Below are 18346 nucleotides of genomic sequence, written 5' to 3' on the forward strand. Positions count from 1 at the left end.
GAAAAATTTGTGTAACTTTAACAATATTATGCCTCGACTCATTATTTATAAATGTGCATCACACACAATGTTACACAAACATGTGGTAACAGTATAATATTATTAAAATATTGGAGTTTGGAACTAAAATAAGAACAGTTTCTACAATATTAACGTACAGATCACAGTGGATCTATAAATGCACCAAACCTTTAGTAACAGATAGAGTATTGGTGAAATGGCACATTCCAGGTTTTTCATATTTGTTTTAGTTATGTATTTACTAGTGAAAGGCTAGTTTTTAAATGTTATTTTTTTCACTCAGATTTTTTCACATAATTTTTCAAGAAGAAAATCTGTAGTTGTCATAATTTATAGTTTATTTTTTATTTTAGTTTAGCTCATATTAGTCTATGTGGAACCTGAACTAATCTGATGTGGACAACCTTGACTGTTAATGTCTTCAGTGTCATTTTTACTCTTTCTTTCTGGGGCTGGATTTGGTCCCTGGGCCACATGTTGGACACCCCTGACGTAGACAGACTTTATGTATCATTTCAGATTTACATGTAAAAATGACATTTAGATGCAGTTGGCTCAGGAGGCAGCAGCAATAAATATAAACACACACTATAAATACAAGATAGAAAGAAATATACATATAAAAACTATTCGTCCAGTGTAACCCCCCCCCCCCCCCCCAACAAAAAAACAAAAACAATGATCAGTAATAAAAAAAACTATGGGTCATAAGTAGGGATGTAACGATTACCAGTATAACGATAAACTGCGATAAAATTGCAGACGATTAGTGTTACCATTTCAATTCTAATTCTCATGATAACTGTGTTTGATTATCGCACTTTTAGGGGAAAAAACCTCATGTACAGATCTGCTTTTATGTCAAATATTTGAGTATAGTTTGAATTTATTACAAATTTAATTTTCTATACCTAATATTTGGAACCAATATTCACTTTTAAAGTTGTTGAAAAGGTTCGTTAAGCATCTGTGTGTTATTTATGCAATAAATTATACACATTTTTCAAACCGGATTTTTATAGTAGATTAAAGTGAAAAAATAACAGACAGATGATATAGATGAAGTTGTGCTGAAAAAACAGATCCCAAACATGGGTATAGTAAACATTTGTTTCTATAGTATATAAAGGCCAAATCAAAAGGACTGAAAAACGGACAAAATAGACTCAGACCACTAAGGGTTAATATTTGAATGTGTCTGCAACAGAAGGGACATTGGGACTGTTATTTTATTTATTTTTGTTAAATAGAACTTGGTTAAATTATTTCAGTGTGTGTATCAGTACTTTTTCAACATTTTGAGCACAATTTCAATAAGACCGTGATAATAATGATAACCGTGATAATTTTGGTCACAATAGCTGTGATATGAAATCTTCATATTGTTGCATCCCTAGTCATAAAATACTGTTAATGAATTTTCTTGAAAACACTTTTAAATCGTTATCCAAAATCAGTGTATATAAGTAATAATCACAGCCACTATATGATGTAGGGTTTGTACGGGGGCTTGAAATCCTTGAAAATGCTTGAATTTTAGTTGAAGTGCTTATAATTCAAACCAAAACTACTTACACAGCAGTGACACATGTTGAAACATTAAACTTTATGTTAATAAATAAATTCCAGGTGTTCTCAGGTCGACTCCAGGTCCTTTTGTGTCTTCATCTTTGTGGCTGAAGAACACCAGTGGCTTCCCTTTGTGTTCTCCTGTAATTTCTAAATTTTTGCTCTAATGAAAAAATCATTTAACATATTTGGAGCATAAAACGGCGTACATCATTGTGATAAAAAGTGAATATAATAATCTTGAGTAGATATGTATGTAACTACGATGATGAGGTGAAAACGACCCTTAAAAGTGCTTGAATTTCACCTTTAAAAATGTGTCCGAACCCTGATAATGAAATGGTCTTATCCTGTTTTGTTCCAGTACAACCTGTACTAGCCTGGTTTTTGCTGTTTTATCTATTCATATTCTTTTTTTTTTCTTTTCGACTTGTTTGTAGCTTTGATGTGAATTGAGAATCAGAGACAGAAGCACAAACCGTGTTGACGGAGTGTAACGTCTGTGTTTTTTGTGTGTTCGCTCCCACCCCAGTACGCTCTGGAGCGTTTAAAGGTCATGTGTGAAGAGGCCTTGTGCAACAGCCTTTCAGTGGAGAACGTGGCCGACACCCTCATCCTAGCAGACTTGCACAGTGCTGAGCAGCTCAAAGCACAAGCCATAGATTTTATCAACAGGCAAGTATCGCAAAAAAAAAAAAAAAAAAAACCTCCAGTGATAAATTTCTACTGCCATTTCTGTTTACCAGCCCTGAATGCTTACCTTTTTATCTCCTTGCCATAGGTGCAGTGTCCTGAGACAGCTGGGCTGTAAAGATGGAAAGAACTGGAATAGCAAGTATGTAATTAGCTGATATATGTGACACAAGATTAATAACACATCCTTATCTCTTGGCCCAACCAGATGCATTAGAATTCATTGTTTTACCCAGGCAGACAGAGTGCTATTTGCCTTTTCAGTTTGAAGCTCCATATCTTTGTATCCAAGTTATTAATAGACTCATACCTGGATAAACCCTGGAAATGGAATATTTGAAGAATCTTAAAGAGGAAGGCGGTGGGTTTTAGGGGAAGTTTTTCTTCAGGATGATGTAGTGTGATATTACAGGACACCTTGAAATACTGAAGTTGTGTGTTGCGTTCAGTTTGTTAATCCGATGTCAGTTTTTATCTTGTGTACATGTGCTAGAAACACTGAGCCCGTTTACGTGACCATACAAATCCGATAACTGGAGTAATCAGATAATTACCATAATCACATGCGACGTGTTTACAGTCACTTCATAAATGCGATAATCGATAAACCCTGGTTTACATGTTTACGTCCATTATTTGATTTCGTAACGTACGTTATGACGTCAGACGTACACTTCCTGTCATTTTCAAAACATCCGGTCTTGTCTTGTTACCATGGCAACGCCTACAGCATCAACATTAGCTGTCCTAATGTGGGAGGAGCTAATAAGACTACAGAATAGGTCACATGATGCTACTATCCTTCATTTCATTTCATTAGATGACAAAGATGCTGGTAAAAGGTCAGACGGTGATTCCACCTTTTTTCCTCCATTGACAAAAGTATGAACAGAGGTGAGACAGGTGGACCTGCGTTCACCAGTCAAAGGGGCGGAGCCACAGCGGACAGGGGGACGTAGAACTTGCGTGTGTGAAATCCTCTGATCATAGCAGTGTTGTGAACCTCTGCAGAGTCATCGGTACAGAAGAACGGGGGAATATTCCAGAACACAAGTGGAAAAGGCTAATATTTGTTTTTTAATATTATTTATATTTATATATGTATTTTTTCTTATATTTATTTATGTATTTATTATATTGTTTGTTTACCTTTTTCCTTAGACTCATGGTGTCGCTGCTTAACTTCCGTTTATATGGATTTTTTTTTTTTTTTTTTTACACGTGCAGATGTAAAAAACCTAAATAAATCAGATTAATCTGTGTACATGTGTGAAGACATCAGAGTATTGGGGAGAATCGAGGTGTGTTAATCTGATTTATTATAATCAGATTACTGCTGTTATCGGATAAAGCCGATCAGATTATCCTGTTTACGTGATCAATAATAATCAGATTATTCCAGACATACTGGTTGTTGTAACGGTGTGGATGTAAAGGGGCTCAGTGTTGGTGCATATGAAGTTGATCATCAGCTCCTCCGTCACCGCTGACTGTATCTGCCTCGTCATTACCATCTCATTTATGTTTATTGATTTTTAATGTGCACAGTCGTCCGTCGGAGCGCTAACGTGCTTTTGCCTGTGCTTACAGTCATGCTACAGACATAATGGAGACTGCAGGCTGGAAGTCAATGATCCAATCCCACCCTCACTTGGTCGCCGAGGCCTTCCGCGCCCTGGCGTCAGCACAGTGCCCCCCCTTCGGTCTTCCCAGGAAGCGTCTAAAACAGTCCTGACTGCCCGACTGTGGCCCAGGACTTTACTGGAGGTGTGAAGCATGGGTTTACAGAGGACGGACTAGTGAGGGTACCGCTCGACTTCCACCAAAACTGAACACACTTGAATAAAGAAGAGTGGAGCTTTTCTGGACAGGGACGTACGTGGGGAGGCCGGCACGTGGACGACTGACATCAACAGATCGGGGGGGGGTCGGTTCAATCGGTGTTACTTTCTTGCTTTGCTGCCCCAACTGAATTCAGTTCAGCCCGGGTAGGAAGACGAGGCGTCTGCTACTGTTCATTATTTTCCTGTAATTTTGAAAATGGCCTTAATATATCTGCCATTGCTCTGGAGCTGCTCTAGAGTACTTTGTCTATTTTACTCTGTGCCTGCCTTGTCACAAAGACCAGGCCTCCTCCAGGTTGCACTAGTTCCCATGAATAGTCATTTTGATATGGAGTTCTATAGGAACGTAACAAAGGTTTAACTAAATGGGAAATATTATATATTTGTAATGTTTAGCCCGTTTTGTGACTAGACATTAAAAAGCATGAACACTTTCAGTGCAAGGTCAGTTCTTTACACTTTTTAAAAGATGCGTATGCCCCATATTGATGGCACCATTTCTATGTAAATGACAGTCGAACCATCTTCAGAAGACCAGTGTACAAGAAAGTCTGTTCTATTGCATTTTTGTGGGGAAAAAAAACAAACATAATCTGCCATGATGAAGATCCAGTGTCAATTCTTAATACACGTAAGACGGAAAGTGTCTATGGCCCTAATATATTAAAACATTGGAAGTATATGGAAATATTTACTCAGTCTCCCATTTCAATGACATATTCCAGATCATACGTCTGTGAACTGTTTAGAGAAAATCTTGAGAATTTCTTTCCTTAGTATTGCCAACTTGCAAATATTATATATTCTCAATATATTGTGGTTAACTAAAAGTGGAGAGACTAATGCATGGTCATGTTATTGTCGAAGAAAGTGTCCAAGTACCAATTTTGTTTTTAACAATTTATTTTCTGAATTATCTGAACTACTTGTGCAGAATTAAATTGAGTATGTGCAAAATTTCCTCTAACATGCTTGGATATTTGTAGGATGCTGAGCATCACTTCTACTGGCAATGTTATTGTGTGTTTGAATGGGGGGGTTGTCATGTTCTTGGGTCCGTCTTGTATGTGGCGTGGTGTGACAGACACTTCAGAGGATTTTGTAAATTAAAAGAGTAGCATCATTTTTACATGATCTTACTCCTCATGCAGCGTCATGTTGAGAGATGTTTTGTTCGGAAGCAAAAAGATGAAGTTGTTGTCTGCAAGAATGCCTGCATTAACCCATTAAAACATTTTCCAGCAGTCTGACATGGCACCGCTTCCTTTTCTTCTCCTTTGACCAGGTCTGTTTGTGCTTTGAGGAGGCGCCGTTCTCCTGCCGTTGGTCTTTAATGCTCGTTTTAATGGAGGTGGACGACAGACCTGTGTGATCTTCCTCCACCGCCGTTCCCTTAAATGTAAGATTAGAAAACAACGCTGATAATCAAAGGAAAATGTGCTTAAACTGTGTTAATGTAGCCACATATTCAACGCTGAACTCTTGATATCACATGAAAGACCTTTTTTTCTTCTTCTTCTGCGTGAACGCTGTGCATCAGCTCTAATTAAAGTCGACGGCAGGCTGCAGACGTCTTCATCATCAGCCTGCTGATCCTCGTCCGCCCCTCTCAGCTCAGATACTAGAAAAAGCCCTGATAGCATCTCTACTTTAGGACGCCTCTCCAACCCTTTATCTCCCGCTTTCACTTTCTTCTTCTAACTCCGCCGCTTGAAAGAGACGACGTCTGCAGTGGCATCATCACAATCACACAAATGTTTTTGTGATGTGGAGGAAATAAGATTGAGGAGGAGACACAGGAGCACAACTTTAAATGTTGAGGATTTAATAGAAACTCACAGCGTTGGGGATTAGAGTTGGTTTCCTTAAAGTTCTGACTGTTTTTAATTTGACAACAGCCTGTTCCATCCAAAACCATCTCACTTTTGTCTCACAAACAGAGTGTTCCTCTTATGCAACAGTTTCACTCTGGTTTCCGTTTGAATATATTGGTTTTTGCTTTTGAAATGAGACAGATTTATGCTGCTTTTAATCTGAGATGTTGGTGTTTTGAACCGTTCATTTTCCCATCCTTTTATTTCACTGATTATATATTAAACTGAATGAAGGCTCACGATTTTGTCAAATCCAGCTTTTGTTGAGTAAAAAATGAGCAGCTGAAGGTATTTACATGACACTTGTTACATCTCAGACTTCTGTGAATGTTGACGGCTGTTGGTCCGGTGTCAAACATGCGGCTCGTGGACCCAAACCGGCCCACCGAAGGTTCCACTCCAGCCCGTGGAATGAATTTGCAGTGTTAAGATTCCACTGAAGGTTTTAACAGTTAAAGGTGTCCAACTGGTTTTAGTTCAGGTTCCACAAACGGACCAATGGGACAAGGTTTGAATAGTTTTGGATGTTTCATTCTAGTTTTATTTAGTTTTGACTTTTTTTTTCTCTAATTCAGTTCATTTTAATTAGTTTTTAGAGCAGGTTTGATAGTTTTTATTAGTTTTCATTTTTTTCTAAATGCTTAGTTTTAGTTTAGTTTTAGTTTAGTTTTAATTTTAGTTTTAGTTCAGTTGTAGTTCAGTTGTAGTTTAGTTGTAGTTCAGTTTTAGTTCAGTTTTAGTTCAGTTGTAGTTCAGTTGTAGTTCAGTTGTAGTTCAGTTTTAGTTTAGTTGTAGTTCAGTTGTAGTTTAGTTGTAGTTCAGTTGTAGTTCAGTTGTAGTTCAGTGGTCTCTTTTCTCTTCTTCTCTGTGCTCCTATTCAAATCAATCCCAGACAGGACTCTGCTGCTTTAGTCTCCATGTTTCCAGGTAGAGTGGGGACCAGAAGACGACTGGAAACCACAAGTGAACACAAGTGACGGACCAAAAAGTGTCGTATGGAGACAGCACATAAAATCACTAGAGCGAAATAAATCTAGATTTAACATCAATCTGACACTGACAAAGACGAAAATGAGGGAATTTTATCCATAATTTTTATCCGTTTTAGTTTTGTAAACACACAAGACAGTTTCAGTTAGTAATCTTTTTTTTTTCTTTTAATTCTAGTTTTTATTTATTTCAGTTAATGAAAATGTTTTTACAATTCTAGTTTTAATCATTTTGTTACTTTTCGTTAACGATAACCTTGCAATGGAATCTAGTAAAATAACAGCATCATCCAGAAATAACTGACAAATACACATTTTCTTTTTGCTTTAAACCTTTCAAACCTGGCGTGTCAGGGCTGACACACCCTGTACGTATACAGTTTGGATGGAACTGTCGCTGTTTGTGTGACTGGAAATATTCCAGCGGTTTCTGAAACCTGAGACTTTTTCCTTTCTAGGTTTTATTGGGTCATTACGGTCATTTCACCCATACCTGTAGTAGAAGCAGTTTTAGCAGAATTAGAATAAGCAGGAAATTGTAAATGACTGATAGATTTGGAAAGATCTGGAAAAATGGGCAAAAGAACTCACAACTTATTTTCTAACCTTTTAGTCAAAATTACAGAAGTCCAGGTTGACTGTTTTAGGCTCGGGTTTAAAGGGCTATTGTGGAAAAAATAATACTACACTATGAAAATATGTACATTTACCTATCCTATAACGATAAAATGTGAATAATCTGAACAAATATGAACAACCTGAATGTTTGAAGTAAATTCAGTGTAATTGTACCAATATTCAGCCTGTTACTGTTAATGTTTGGTTCATTTGTAGATCCACTGTCATCTGTTCGTTGGGTTAAAAATAAGCTGGGACATAATATTGTGTGAATTATTCTTATTTTAGTTCCAAACCCCAAAATCTCACCAGTATTCTGCCTGTTACCATATTTGTGTAACACTGTGTGTAAATGTACATGTTCAAATGATAAGTTGAGACAGAATATTGTTAAAATAGTACTTATTTTTCTTTTTTTCAGGTTATTCACATTTTTTGGTGAAAGTTTGTAAATGGAAATATTTTCATAATTTAATGTTATTTTATTGCAGTAAAACAAAGGGGGAAAGTTGTGATTCTTTAAAGGTCATTATTGCACTGGTCCGGCCCAGTTCAGATCAGACTGGCTTTGAATGTGGAACCTGAACTCACATTAGTTTGACCCTCTGGACCAGTGGTGTTCAACCTTAGGGTCGCCTGAAATTTCCAGTAATTGATAAAAAAAAATAAACTAAAAACTTTCATACTTCTTTCATAATTCATAGTTTGAGTTGTTGTTTGTTCAGTGTTAACCCTTTCATGCATGGTGCTCACTCCAGTGGACAGCTGTTCAAAGCTGCTCTCTTGCATATTTGTTTCTTGTTGTTTTAGTTCCATATCAGCTGACACAGTGGACACTTATGCATCATCCCATACGCTGTAATTCATACTTTTACTGGAACTCTGCTGTTCTAGATAAACCTGATCTGCACAAACATGTTTGATTTTTAAAAATTAATAATTGTTATTAGACTGTAATTAACTGTTTTGTATTTTTTAAATAAAAAGGCTTTTTTTTTGCATACTATCTCCATGCAGGTATGTTAAAATGTGAGAAAACATCAGATTAGCAGCATTAAACATGTTTTTATTTCATAGTTTTCGCGCAGTATTTCAGTAAATACGTTTCTTTTGCTTCTAAAATTAAACGCGTTGTGTCCAACTGAGGGGATATTTTTGTAACTCCATGAAAAATAGGTTCATAATTTTTTTTTTTTTTCATGCCTAAAGAGGAATAAAAACACTCAGGAAAAACAAACCTCTTCATTAATGTTCTCATAATTCATGCATGAAAGGGTTAATTGTCCTCCTTGTAAATCCCAGCTGGACTGACTGGACAGATCCTGAGCCTTTAATCTACACCTGGATTTCCTGCCTCTGTCCACAGTAACAGACATTATATACAGTAGACTAAATGCCCTCTGACATTCATGTATATTTGCAACGTAGTATAGCAAACTATTACAGGATCAAAAACAAATTAAGCAAAAAAAGTCTCTGTTTCGAATGTCTGGGGTGGACAGAAGTGTGTGCTGTTAAAATGGGGTCAGGAGTAGAACAGGTTGGAACCACTGCTCTGGACCCGAAGGATGTTTTCAGATCTACAGTAGAATCATTGTCTTTAGTGACGGACGCTCATTTTCTTTTTCTCAATCATTTGATTAACCAATCATTAATCATTTGAACCAATAGGATCTTTTAGTCTGCATTGGTATTTCTTGATGATTTCTTGTTGATTCTTTAAATGCATTTCTTCGTCGTTGCGTTCAGTAGTCCTGTATCTGTGCACTGCTTTATTCGTTTGTCACATTGCTCTTTGGACGTTGGCTGAAGTCTGTGGTCAAACGAACTGCACGTATGGGATAAATAAAGGGTTCTGAATCTGATTTGTTCAGAGTGAGACGAGTCCAGTAAAGGGACACAGTGAAGTGTGTGTCCACACGGTCTTTGTTTGGGGGGGTTCGGTCGGATGTGTGCAGGATAGGAAAACCATGTGTGACTGGGAGCCTCAGTCTGATCAGATAAGAGTAATGGAAGCGAATGAAAAGAGCCCTGTCCCTGATGGCCACAGCAGAATGGATGTGCTCCCTGAGGTGTACCTCTGGTATCATCCACGCCTGTGGACACAGATTTATTGCCCATTAAAAAGCTACACTGAAATGTACCTCTTAAAACGGTGTGTTTACCCTGTTGAGAGGCGCTTGTACCGAAGGAATGAAAGCAGACGACGGAGCGCCAACACACACATTAGCTCAGCACTGAGGAGAGGAAATGTCAGGTGTTGGGGTCCAGACATGTTTTAAACACTCCTGTTTTGAATGTGTCTGTACGTGGAACTGACATAGAACAAGTATCTGAGGCTAAGCTGATGGGTGGGACTGGTGAGTCTGTAGACTTGGAATTCTCATACAAAGCAAATATGACATAAAAAAGGCAGAAGCATTGTGATGGCCACAACACAAAACCTCCTATCTGAAAAAAACACTTTTTTCAGGAAACAAAACAAACATGGATCCTGGAGGATTCTGTTGGGTTCTGTAAACTGGTTTAGAGCAGGGCTGTCCAAGTCGTCTGAGTTCAGTTCCACATACAGACGAATATGTGCTACAGTGACCGAACCAGTAAAATAATATAAATAATAGGATAAGAACTGATAAATAATGTCAACTCCATAGTTTTCTCTTATGTTTTTGAGTGAAAAAGGTCAGATTCTGTAATGAAAATATTTACATCTGCGAACTGTAGTGGAACAGAACATGAACAAATATGAACAACCTGAAAATTCTGAAGAAAAATAAGTGCGATGTTTACAACATTACACCTCAGTTTGTCCTTCATACATGTGCATCACAGCTGACAGATCCCAGTGGATCTGCAAATACACAATATTTAGTAACAGGCAGAATACTGGTCCAATTCCACAGACTTCTATGAAGACATTTCAGGTTATTCACAGTTTTTGTGAAAGGCTAGTCTGTAAATGTCAACATTTTTGTGTAATTTTACCTTTTTTACACCAAAACAAAGAATTTTATTTCTTTATTTAGAAGTTACTCTGATAGTGTTTGACTGGTCTGACCCACTTTAGATTGAATTGACCTGAAATGATTCGAACACCATTGTTTGTTCAGATCTTCAGTGTAATTTTTGTATTTCATAAATTCATCCCTTGGGCCGGTTTGGGCCCTTTGGCGGGCCGGTTTGGGCCCCCGGGCCGCATGTTTGACACCTGTGACTTAGAGTCTGGTTTGGACCAAGTCTATCTGTAAAGTGTCATAAGAACTTCTGTTATGATTTGGCGCTATAGAAATAAAATTTGATTGATGGTTTAGTTTTTTTACAGTGTGGTCTTTGTTGTTGTCAGGTGACCTTCATGTCATAAGAAAGGGCGGGATTATCTGCAGATCGACTGAAACTGTGGAGTCATCCTTGTTCTCACCATTTAATGTGAAAACTCAAAATCTAAAAAGTTGCAGATAGGAGGTTTTGCTTTGTGGTCATGGATTTGGTTCTGCTGAACAATGTAGAAACTGCATCCCACATCAAATAAAGTGGAATCACTAGTTCTGTCGCATTTCGATAATTGTTCAATCGTTTGGTCAAACACATCAGAAATAAATCTAAATAAACTTCAAATTGTGCAAAATAAAGCAGCGGGAATAGTCCTAAACTGTCCATTTAGAAGCAGCACCAGACACAGTCACAGGCGTCGGCTCTGGTTCCACATTAAAGGCAGAATTAGATCCTCTATAGTTCAGTTTATTAGAAATATCATAATCACAAAAACAGCTGAACTCTTTTACAGTAAACTGACTTTCTTCAGTGACGTCCGTCAATATTCCACACACCAGTCAGTGGAAGCGTTTCCTGTTTCCTGCCTGTAGGACGAACCAAATCCAGGCCAGTGTGCAGTAGAAGGCGAAGGGTGCATGGAATCCACTGGTCCGGCTCTGAATCTGACAAATTCAAGCAGTTTTTCTAAAGCAGGGATGTTAGTTCAGTTCCACATTCAGCCCAATTTGATCTCAAACGGGCCAAACCATTAAAATAAAAACCTAGAAATAATGACAACTCTCAGCTTTTGTCTTCATTTTAGTGCAATAAAAAACATTCAATTATGAAAATATTTACATCTACAAACTATCTTTTCACAAAAAAAAGATGTGAATGTAACCAGAAAAAAAATTAATTTCTTAAGAAAAAAAACCTAATTTTAACAATATTCTGCCTCAACTTTTCACTTGTACATGTGCATTTACACACAATGTCACACAAACATAATATTGTTGAAGTTTTGAAGTTTGGAATGTGGAACTAAAATAAGAATAATGTCTACAATATTATGGGTCAACTTATGAACACGACGTACAAACCAGATCTACAAATCCACCAAACATTTAGGAACAGACAGAACAGAGTTCAAACTGAGCTTCATGTTCAGGTCGTTCACATGTTATTGTCAGAGTTATTAGACTGTTACTGGACTGGAGATCCCACTGGGATCAAACCAGTTCAACACCAGACTGGGCACATCTAAACCAGTTCAACACACAGACTGGTCAGATCTAAACCAGTTCAACACCAGACTGGTCAGACCTAAACCAGTTCAACACAGACTGGTCACATCTGAACCAGTTCAACACCAGACTGGTCACATCTAAACCAGTTCAACACCAGACTGGTCACATCTGAACCAGTTCAACACCAGACTGGTCACATCTGAACCAGTTCAACACCAGACTGGTCACATCTGAACCAGTTCAACACCAGACTGGGCACATCTGAACCAGTTCAACACCAGACTGGTCAGATCTAAACCAGTTCAACACCAGACTGGTCAGATCTGAACCAGTTCAACACCAGACTGGTCAGATCTGAACCAGTTCAACACCAGACTGGTCACATCTAAACCAGTTCAACACCAGACTGGTCAGATCTAAACCAGTTCAACACACAGACTGGTCAGATCTAAACCAGTTCAACACCAGACTGGTCAGATCTGAACCAGTTCAACACCAGACTGGTCACATCTGAACCAGTTCAACACCAGACTGGGCACATCTGAACCAGTTCAACACCAGACTGGTCACATCTGAACCAGTTCAACACCAGACTGGTCAGACCTACACCAGTTCAACACACAGACTGGTCAGATCTAAACCAGTTCAACACCAGACTGGTCACATCTGAACCAGTTCAACACCAGACTGGTCAGATCTGAACCAGTTCAACACCAGACTGGTCAGATCTAAACCAGTTCAACACCAGACTGGTCAGATCTAAACCAGTTCAACACCAGACTGGTCAGATCTGAACCAGTTCAACACACAGACTGGGCAGATCTAAACCAGTTCAACACCAGACTGGTCAGATCTAAACCAGTTCAACACCAGACTGGTCAGATCTAAACCAGTTCAACACCAGACTGGTCAGATCTAAACCAGTTCAACACCAGACTGGGCAGATCTGAACCAGTTCAACACCAGACTGGTCAGATCTAAACCAGTTCAACACAGACTGGTCACATCTGAACCAGTTCAACACCAGACTGGGCACATCTGAACCAGTTCAACACCAGACTGGGCACATCTGAACCAGTTCAACACCAGACTGGGCACATCTGAACCAGTTCAACACCAGACTGGGCACATCTGAACCAGTTCAACACCAGACTGGTCAGATCTAAACCAGTTCAACACCAGACTGGTCAGATCTGAACCAGTTCAACACCACAGACTGGTCAGATCTAAACCAGTTCAACACACAGACTGGTCAGATCTAAACCAGTTCAACACACAGACTGGTCAGATCTAAACCAGTTCAACACACAGACTGGTCAGATCTAAACCAGTTCAACACACAGACTGGTCAGATCTAAACCAGTTCAACACCAGACTGGTCAGATCTAAACCAGTTCAACACCAGACTGGTCAGATCTGAACCAGTTCAACACCAGACTGGTCAGATCTAAACCAGTTCAACACAGACTGGTCAGATCTAAACCAGTTCAACACCAGACTGGTCAGATCTGAACCAGTTCAACACCAGACTGGTCACATCTAAACCAGTTCAACACCAGACTGGTCAGATCTGAACCAGTTCAACACACAGACTGGTCAGATCTAAACCAGTTCAACACCAGACTGGTCACATCTGAACCAGTTCAACACCAGACTGGTCACATCTGAACCAGTTCAACACCAGACTGGTCAGATCTGAACCAGTTCAACACCAGACTGGTCAGATCTAAACCAGTTCAACACCAGACTGGTCAGATCTGAACCAGTTCAACACAGAGACTGGTCAGATCTAAACCAGTTCAACACAGACTGGTCAGATCTAAACCAGTTCAACACCAGACTGGTCAGATCTGAACCAGTTCAACACACAGACTGGTCAGATCTAAACCAGTTCAACACAGACTGGTCAGATCTAAACCAGTTCAACACCAGACTGGGCAGATCTAAACCAGTTCAACACAGACTGGTCAGATCTAAACCAGTTCAACACAGACTGGTCAGATCTAAACCAGTTCAACACCAGACTGGTCAGATCTAAACCAGTTCAACACAGACTGGTCAGATCTAAACCAGTTCAACACCAGACTGGGCAGATCTAAACCAGTTCAACACAGACTGGTCAGATCTAAACCAGTTCAACACAGACTGGTCAGATCTAAACCAGTTCAACACAGACTGGGCAGATCTGAACCAGTTCAACACAGACTGGTCAGATCTAAACCAGTTCAACACCAGACTGGGCAGATCTAAACCAGTTCAACACAGACTGGTCAGATCTAAACCAGTTCAACACAGACTGGGCAGATCTGAACCAGTTCAACACAGACTGGTCAGATCTAAACCAGTTCAACACCAGACTGGTCACATCTAAACCAGTTCAACACAGACTGGTCAGATCTAAACCAGTTCAACACCAGACTGGTCAGATCTGAACCAGTTCAACACAGACTGGGCAGATCTAAACCAGTTCAACACCAGACTGGGCAGATCTAAACCAGTTCAACACAGACTGGTCAGATCTAAACCAGTTCAACACAGACTGGTCAGATCTAAACCAGTTCAACACAGACTGGGCAGATCTGAACCAGTTCAACACAGACTGGTCAGATCTAAACCAGTTCAACACCAGACTGGGCAGATCTAAACCAGTTCAACACCAGACTGGTCAGATCTAAACCAGTTCAACACAGACTGGTCAGATCTAAACCAGTTCAACACCAGACTGGTCAGATCTAAACCAGTTCAACACAGACTGGTCAGATCTGAACCAGTTCAACACCAGACTGGTCAGATCTAAACCAGTTCAACACAGACTGGTCAGATCTAAACCAGTTCAACACCAGACTGGTCACATCTGAACCAGTTCAACACCAGACTGGTCACATCTGAACCAGTTCAACACCAGACTGGGCAGATCTAAACCAGTTCAACACCAGACTGGTCACATCTAAACCAGTTCAACACAGACTGGTCACATCTGAACCAGTTCAACACCAGACTGGGCAGATCTAAACCAGTTCAACACAGACTGGTCAGATCTAAACCAGTTCAACACCAGACTGGGCAGATCTAAACCAGTTCAACACAGACTGGTCAGATCTAAACCAGTTCAACACAGACTGGTCAGATCTAAACCAGTTCAACACCAGACTGGGCAGATCTAAACCAGTTCAACACCAGACTGGTCAGATCTAAACCAGTTCAACACCAGACTGGGCAGATCTAAACCAGTTCAACACCAGACTGGTCACATCTGAACCAGTTCAACACCAGACTGGTCAGATCTGAACCAGTTCAACACCAGACTGGGCAGATCTAAACCAGTTCAACACCAGACTGGTCAGATCTAAACCAGTTCAACACCAGACTGGGCAGATCTAAACCAGTTCAACACCAGACTGGTCAGATCTAAACCAGTTCAACACCAGACTGGGCAGATCTGAACCAGTTCAACACCAGACTGGGCAGATCTGAACCAGTTCAACACCAGACTGGGCAGATCTAAACCAGTTCAACACCAGACTGGGCAGATCTAAACCAGTTCAACACAGACTGGTCAGATCTAAACCAGTTCAACACAGACTGGTCAGATCTAAACCAGTTCAACACAGACTGGGCAGATCTGAACCAGTTCAACACAGACTGGTCAGATCTAAACCAGTTCAACACCAGACTGGGCAGATCTAAACCAGTTCAACACCAGACTGGTCAGATCTAAACCAGTTCAACACAGACTGGTCAGATCTAAACCAGTTCAACACCAGACTGGTCAGATCTAAACCAGTTCAACACAGACTGGTCAGATCTGAACCAGTTCAACACCAGACTGGTCACATCTAAACCAGTTCAACACCAGACTGGGCAGATCTAAACCAGTTCAACACAGACTGGGCAGATCTGAACCAGTTCAACACCAGACTGGTCAGATCTAAACCAGTTCAACACAGACTGGTCAGATCTAAACCAGTTCAACACCAGACTGGTCACATCTGAACCAGTTCAACACCAGACTGGTCACATCTGAACCAGTTCAACACCAGACTGGTCACATCTGAACCAGTTCAACACCAGACTGGGCACATCTGAACCAGTTCAACACCAGACTGGTCACATCTGAACCAGTTCAACACCAGACTGGTCACATCTGAACCAGTTCAACACCAGACTGGGCAGATCTAAACCAGTTCAACACCAGACTGGTCACATCTAAACCAGTTCAACACAGACTGGTCACATCTGAACCAGTTCAACACCAGACTGGGCAGATCTAAACCAGTTCAACACAGACTGGTCAGATCTAAACCAGTTCAACACCAGACTGGGCAGATCTAAACCAGTTCAACACAGACTGGTCAGATCTAAACCAGTTCAACACAGACTGGTCAGATCTAAACCAGTTCAACACCAGACTGGGCAGATCTAAACCAGTTCAACACCAGACTGGTCAGATCTGAACCAGTTCAACACCAGACTGGTCAGATCTGAACCAGTTCAACACCAGACTGGTCAGATCTAAACCAGTTCAACACCAGACTGGTCAGATCTAAACCAGTTCAACACCAGACTGGGCAGATCTAAACCAGTTCAACACCAGACTGGTCACATCTGAACCAGTTCAACACCAGACTGGTCAGATCTGAACCAGTTCAACACCAGACTGGTCAGATCTAAACCAGTTCAACACCAGACTGGTCAGATCTAAACCAGTTCAACACCAGACTGGGCAGATCTAAACCAGTTCAACACCAGACTGGGCAGATCTTCAGTGTCATTTTTGCACTCCATAAAATCATCCCGTGGGCCGGATCAGAACCTTTGGCGGGCCGGTTTTGGCCCCCAGGCCGTAAGTTTGACACCTGTGATCTAAAAGGTTGAGAATTTTCATATTTACCCAAAAATAACTGAGCTGTGGCACGTCCTGCAGTGACCTCATGCAGAGCAGGTCTGTCAAACACTTTAGCTCAGTTCCATATTCAGCCCAGTTTGATCTGCAGTGGGCTGAACCAGTCAAATACTGACTGAATAACCTGTAAATAATGACTAATCCAAGTTTTTCTTTTTGTTTTAGTACAAAAAAACCCTAATTAAATTATGAAAATATTTACATTTTACAAAACAGATGTGAATGACCTGAAAAAACAGAAATTTCATGTGAAAAATTCGTGCAGTTTGAACACTGTTCTGCCTGGACTTCTTATTTCTACATGTGCATTTCCACACAGTGTTCCATAAACATTTGGGAACAGACAGAATATTGTTCAAACTGCACAGTTCAGGTTGTTCATCTGTGCTTTTATTTATGGATTTATTTGCATTTTATTGTGAAAGAATAGTTTTGTAAATGTAAATATTTTCAGTATAATGTGATTTTTTTCACTTAAATTTTTTCCACATAATTGTTCACAGTAAATGTGTGTTTGTCATTCTTTCTGGTTTATTGTGTTGTTCTTTTGACTGTAGATCCCATTGGTCTGTATGTGGAACCTGAACCAAAAGGATTTGTTCAACCTGGACTGTTCAGGTTCAGTTATGCACTTTCATCCTGCAGGGCCGGAACAGAACTTTTGGCAGGGGCGGGCGGAGGGGCAGATGTGGCCCCCAGGATGCATGTTTGACATTTGTGGTCTGGACAGTTTGTTTTTCTTTTGTTTGTTGTGGAGCTGTTTTCTGTATTTTGGTTTATTTATTTATTCTTTTTTTCTGTTGTTGTTGTTGTTGTTGTTGTTACTGTAGTAGTTTTGTATTGTGTGTTTGTTGTTGGTTTGTGTGTTGTTGTGTTGAGTGCATGCCCGTCCTGTTTGTTGGGTGAGTTGTGGGAAATTGTGCTGCTTTGTTTTTCTGTTGTCTATGACCCCAGGAAGAGTCTGTGCTGTGGTGGGCAGCAGCTGAGGAGCATCAAACTGACGAATAATCGACTCGACTCAGTACGACAACACGGCCGCAGCCCAGTTCAAATCAGTTTAATGCAATCCAAACCTAAAACCACCTTTACAGTTGAATCTGAACAGAAGGAACCCCCTATGAAAACAAATATTCCAAGGTGAACATGTGTACGTACACTATGCACACAGCGGCCGTCTCACTCCTTAGGTGTGTGTGTTTTTTTGTTTAACAGGGGAACAGTTAAAACAAGCAAGCAGGAAACAGGGAAAGAAACCAAACCAACTGTGAGTAGAAGCAATTCATATGACATTTATCTACATGAGATCGCAGAACAAACACCAAAAATAAGGAAGAGC

General features: G+C 40.0%; 1 protein-coding gene across 3 annotated transcripts in view; it reads left to right on the forward strand.

The window, feature by feature from the left end:
* The window catches only part of LOC115412236 (speckle-type POZ protein-like A), a 26614-nt gene extending 21237 nt beyond the window's left edge, over window positions 1-5377 (forward strand). For 2 of the 3 annotated variants that reach the window (XM_030124624.1, XM_030124622.1), the window contains 3 exons: window positions 2123-2265; window positions 2372-2425; window positions 3874-4018. In XM_030124624.1, the coding sequence (XP_029980484.1) occupies window positions 2123-2265; window positions 2372-2425; window positions 3874-4018 (342 nt within the window). Of the gene's footprint in view, window positions 1-2122; window positions 2266-2371; window positions 2426-3873 lie in introns of all 3 variants that reach the window. The other variant, XM_030124623.1, reaches the window with a different exon arrangement.
* Window positions 5378-18346: the final 12969 nt, after the last annotated feature.

This window comes from Sphaeramia orbicularis, chromosome 21 (assembly GCF_902148855.1).
Source record: "Sphaeramia orbicularis chromosome 21, fSphaOr1.1, whole genome shotgun sequence".
NCBI classification, from domain to species: Eukaryota; Metazoa; Chordata; class Actinopteri; order Kurtiformes; family Apogonidae; genus Sphaeramia; species Sphaeramia orbicularis.